This window comes from Triticum urartu, chromosome 5A, assembly GCF_056163025.1.
Source record: "Triticum urartu cultivar PI428250 chromosome 5A, HENAU_Tu73, whole genome shotgun sequence".
Lineage (NCBI taxonomy): Eukaryota > Viridiplantae > Streptophyta > Magnoliopsida > Poales > Poaceae > Triticum > Triticum urartu.
The window spans coordinates 599,139,161-599,144,847 of record NC_141877.1 but is presented as its reverse complement, the minus strand read 5'-3'; the positions used below and the strand labels follow the sequence as shown (position 1 = coordinate 599,144,847).

Here is a 5,687-nt window from a genome sequence, read left to right as displayed (position 1 = left end):
TTCTTTACGGAGGGAGTGCTTGAAAAGCATCAGATCACAAAAAGGAATTCTGTTATCGAGAGAACTTTTTGTTACAGGTTTTATAGGAGGGGAATAGCAGGGCCTATGAGTGGAGGACATACTACCAGCAGCAGCAAAACCAACTGACTCCTCTAAATTGGCAAATCTGCTGTTGGATTCTAAGGCTTTTGAAGATGTTAGGGCTTTAAGATCTGTAAGTGCAAAGTCTAATCTCAGAAAAATACTCATCAAAAAATCTTTAGCACCTGCATTCTAGTATCATGTTTCAACAGGCTTTTCCAGGAACGTGCTACAAGCAGTAGATCAATGTCAGGAATATTGGACTTGACTTCAGCTAAATAGAATTTGACTCCTGAAACCTGTCATAAATGCCGACATGAAGAGCATAGTCTGCATTAAGCAGAACAAAAAGGGGCATGTGGCTGTTTGCGTCTAACTAAAACGGGACCATAGTGCAAGATAAAAGGCTCCAGGAACAAGCTGCTAACAAATAGGGGTAAACGGAACAGTACTCTACTCTGAAACAGAGCCGTCGCTGTCGACATCTGAGCCGCCGCTGTCGCCATCTGAGCCATAGCTGTCGTCATCTGAGCCATAGCTGTCTCCATATGAGCCGCCGCTGTCAACATCTGAGCCATAGCTGTCGCCATATGAGCCGTCGCTGCCATCATCTTCTACAGAGGTTTGCTTGAGCTTAGCTCGTTTGAAGATCCAGCCTGCAGCCTTGAGGTCAGCTCCAGCACTTGCCTCTGAGACTCGGGTTGATATTGCTTGCTCCAGGTCTACAAGCTGATTTTATTTTTCAAAGATGTCATTGTTCTGAATGAGTTCTTCAACAGTACTACTGTACTCGGTTCATGACTAGAAACCAAGCAGGTAAACACAAACGAAATCTAACTTATTTACCTTCTCCTCCAATGCACTCAGTATTTTGTTAGTAAAAAACTCTATAACCTTGGCTGGAACGGAATTTTCTGAGCCAGCTTCAGTAGCAGATGCATCCCCGCCTTTATCAGCCAACAAAGCTTGACTGGCCTTTTTCAGGTTCTCTACACGTGACATGCACAATGAGATAGCCTTTGCATCTCCAGTCTTGGACTGCAACTCGAAGGCAAAACGTATGTGTAGGTTTCTTGGGTTGAATTAAGGAAACTGAAAAAGGAAGAACAACCAAAATCTGCAACATACCAGCATTATCAACAACAACAAAGCCTTTAGTCCCAAACAAGCATTACCAAACTGAATTATTCTTTGATGATCCAAGTTGACGATACCCAGTCACCACATATACACTTCTATGTGTCTTCAGGTAAGTAGAGATACCCGTGCAAGATTTCAGTCAGCAAACTAAATGAAAAGCATGAAAAGGAGTCCCTCAGGCTTTAGCCACCTAGCGTTCAAGTTAACTAACTAAGATCTACCCCTAACACCCCAGAGACACACGCAAGAGGATTCAAGTACTGTAGCAATTGGGTTACAGTTATGATGCTTTACTATGTGACAGACAATTTATACTGTTACTGCCAAAAGAAGGATACTGATTGATAATATGACGATGGTCAGGCTCAAGCAAATGCTCCATGTTGGCCAAAGCTTTGAAGCACGCAATCAGTGAGTAGTTTGTGTCTCCTGCAAATAAAATGTGAGGCCATAAGCATCGAGATCATTGAGAAATTAAATGCAGGTGTAACTAAGATGACTGAGGCTACCTCTTTCCACAGAGACTCTAGCAAGAGCAGCAAAGAGTTTATATTTCTCATTAGTGCTGCCAGGACTCTTCTCAGATATTGCCCTTGCAACATGTAGCATTTTCCAGGCCAGATCCAAATCTGATCAAAAATATTTTACTGAAAAATCAGAATCATCTTTCCATTTAGTTTTGCTATAACCAATGGTTATCTCAGCATTTAGCATGAGAGGAAGAAATGCACTTCTTCAGCAGGTATGAACAGATAAAGAGACAAGGCCGTAAATCATAAAGTAAAATTATCAACTACATGTATAGAATAACAATGTTTTCAGTGTATAAGACTAAATGGGGAATGCGACATACCCTCTACTATTTCGCTTTCAGTATTACTTTGGGTGGTTGTATTCTTCACTGAATCATGATTTGATAGAGCTTTCTGTAGCAAAGCACATCCGTAATTGTGATATGCACTGCGACACTTTGGAGAAAGTTTACCATGATGTGCCACCCTGTGTGATAACAAAGGTGTAAGAAGGTAGTAAAGATAATATAATTTGAGGTAGAGCATGGGAATCAGAAGTAGCCGACACAATATTCCAGGGAGAAGGTACTAACTGTGTTCAATGTTGATTGCATTTTGTAAGTACAGTAGCTTAGTGCTTGTACAGATCATGGGAGTGCAAGTGTCAAGTAGCGTACAATAAGCTGCAGTCTGATGAAATATTTACATCCAGAGATACTCCAGTTTGACGCTAATCACGATTCACACATCATAACATAAGAAGGCCAAGTCAGCTCCCAAGTACAGTTACATAACCACCCTGACCTGATCTGTATAACATTCTAACCCCAACTAAACTCATCTCCCAAAATACATAGGCCAATATTGCAGAGCAACAAATCACATACAAAACATCAAGATGAATCCATAAGAGAAACAAACTAATTGGAACATTGTATCCAACAATCCATATGTACGCACGCTTCAGCTAGGCTTTGGAGTAAGAGTGGCAGGTGCCAGGTAGAAAGGAAGAAGCCTAACCTGATCTCAAGGATCCTGCGTTTGCAGTCTTCAGCGCCGAAGAAGTCCTCATCCTTAAGGGCTTTGGACCCCTTGGTGAAAAGCTCCTGCACGGCTTTCTCTACCTGCTGCTCCACTTCCTCATCGGCCTCCTCCTCCTCCTTGTCGCCCACTTCCTCCCATCTGCCCTCCTGGGCCACCTCAACGGCTTGATCTGAAAAGAAAAGTGTATGCTGGATTACTATCTCCAACTTGACAGCTCTTTATTGAGAAAATGCACCATCACCCACACCTTCACATCACCAACAATAATACTTACATTCCTACTAAATGATCAACAAATTGCAGCAGAGATAATATATACGTACAATCTTAAACAGATTTGAAGATGGAAACAATTGCTAGCACCTGGAGTGTAGAAGCTTGTGTAGGGAACGATATTGGAATCGATGATGGACATCTTGTTGACTTGGCCTGACTTAAGATCAACCGTTGCGACACCATAGTCTGCCGTCAGATAATAGACACCAGCTCTATCCTCAAAGCCAATCACATGGAGGAATGAGTTAGAAGGGAGCAGCTTGTGGAGGTCGATGACCCTGCTTTCCATCCATGCCACGGCTCCGTCGGGACCAGCCTCCGTCGACCACAGGCAAAGCAGAGATCCCTCCATACTCGCGCATCCCAGCACGCCTTCCTCTGTTTTCATGAGGGCATGCTTATAGTGATGGATGGGTGGCCCGTCGAACTTTGATAGTTTCCGGCTGAAGAGGTCGAAGCACAGAATGAAACTCTCATCCGGGTGGTACTCGCAGATGAAGTAGACGGCATTCCCAATGAGGGGCTTGGGCTGGCCTCTCAGGATCTCGACATCAGGGTGGGGGCAAGAGACAACGGGGCTCCAGCTATTCGTCTCCGAAGAGAAGACGGAGGCGTGGGCGCTCCTGTAGTCGGTGCCCACGTAGCCCACGAGGAAGGGGCTGCCATGGCAGCCGAGGTGGTCGCAGTCGTCGGCGGCGCAGACCACCACCCCCACGTCGCAGAGGATGGTGCTGCCGAAATCCGGAGGGGGGAACGACTCCCACTGGCGGCGGCCTACGGGGTCCCACACGATGAGGCTCACGGCGTGGTCCTCCTCGGTGATTCGAATAGGGTTTCTGAGGAGGACGAGGCCGTGGCGGGAGTCGAGCACCTGGAGGCCGCGGCGGTCGGGGAAGAGCGGGGGGAAGGGGGAGGCGGCGGGGGACGAGGGCGCGAACCACGGCGTGACGGTGTCGTGGTTCTCGAAGAACCCGAGCAGGGGCGGGGTCCGGTGGACCTCGCGGTAGTGGCGGCCGAACTCGGGGCTGGTGAGGAGGGCGCGCCACGCGGTGCAGACGAGCGAGGCGCGGAAGAGGCACCCGGGGTCGTCCGGAGGGAGGCGGGTGAGGATGTCCACGAGGAGGTCGTGGCACAGCTCCGGCGGCGGCATGGTGGCCGCCGGTGGAATTTTGCGGTCCGGTGGGGAAATGTGGGGAGTCGGGATGGGGGCCTGAAAGAGGAGAGAGAGACACTCGATGGGTGGGAGGGATGGTCACGTGTGATAATAGGGCAACACTAAGAAATATTTTGACGTCCAGTTAGAAATTCAACTATATAAATCTAATGGGTCTCAACTAATAAATAAATAATTGCAAAAAGAACTAATAAAAATTTAAAATTAATTGAGCGATCTTTAGAAATAAATAAAAAATGGCCCGGTATATAATATAGTATATTGTATTAATTTGAAAACCAACAACGTCTGACAAAATTAGAAAAATCAATAAAAAAACATATTTGTTACCGGGGTTTAAGCTACAAGGATCAAAATGTTCTCTTTTTTTGTGAAAAGGACCTTGGGATTATATTAAAAACTCATATGTAGCACAAAGCACCTTGTCGGTGTGAAATCCGGCAGACCTCAGGGTAGGGGGTCTCGAGCTGTGGATCTCGGATCGATGGTAACAGGAACAGGGGAGACAATGTTTACCTAGGTTTGGGCCCTCTTGATGGAGGTAAAACCCAACATCATGCTCTTGTTTATATTGATGAAGATGTATCAAGTACAGGGTTGATCTACCTCGAGATCGTGAGTTGTGTTTTACCTCTAGGGCTAGGCGAATGTGATTGTGATTCGGTCCCCTCTACGGGCTAAATCCCTTGGCTTATATACACACCAGGTAGGGTATCTAGGGTTACATGGTCGATATCTAGGGAGATTGCATGAAGGCGGTAAGAGATTGTTGGGGAACATAGTAATTTCAAAAAAATTCCTACGCACACGCAGGATCATGGTGATGCATAGCAACAAGAGGGGAGAGTGTTGTCTACATACCCTCGTAGACCATTCGCGGAAGCGTTATATCAACGCGGTTGATGTAGTCGTACGTCTTCACGATCCGACCGATCCAAGTACCGAAAGCACGGCACCTCCGAGTTCTGCACACATTCGGCTCGGGGACGTCATCGCCTTCTCAATCCAGCAAGAGGGGCAAAGTAGTAGATGAGTTTCGGCAGCACGATGGCGTGGTGATGGTGTTGGTGAAGAACAATCTCCGCAGGGCTTCGCCTAAGCACTACGAAAACTATGACGGAGGATAAACTAGAGGGGACGGGGTTGCCGGCACACGGCTTGGTGTTTCTTGATGTGTCTTGGGTGCTAGCCCTGCCCCTCTATTTATATGCTGATCCTTGGGGTCGAAACTTGGAGTAAAAGCCTCCACAAAGTCGGTTTCACCCGAAAGGCAAGAGTCCTTCTCGGACTCCAGGGCCAGACACCAGGGTTCCCGGCGTCTGGACCCAGACGCCAGGGGCCCCTGGACTCCGCAAAACTTCCTTTTGCGCTTTCCCAAAACCTTGTGGGCTTTCCCCTTTGGCCCAAATAAAGTGTTCTCGTACCCAAACATTTCGGGAAACATCCGGAACCCCTTCCGG

General features: G+C 47.0%; 1 protein-coding gene across 1 annotated transcript; it reads right to left on the bottom strand.

Moving 5' to 3' along the window:
• Positions 1–219: 219 nt before the first annotated feature.
• Positions 220–4,309, bottom strand: LOC125510950 (uncharacterized). The gene is made up of 7 exons (XM_087521969.1): positions 3,141–4,309; positions 2,754–2,946; positions 2,075–2,220; positions 1,731–1,850; positions 1,560–1,650; positions 928–1,153; positions 220–810 (listed from the first exon to the last, which is right to left on the bottom strand). The coding sequence occupies exons 1-7, from the start codon at positions 4,201–4,203 to the stop codon at positions 535–537; spliced, it is 2,115 nt and encodes a 704-aa protein (XP_087378095.1). The 5' UTR covers positions 4,204–4,309; the 3' UTR covers positions 220–534.
• Positions 4,310–5,687: the final 1,378 nt, after the last annotated feature.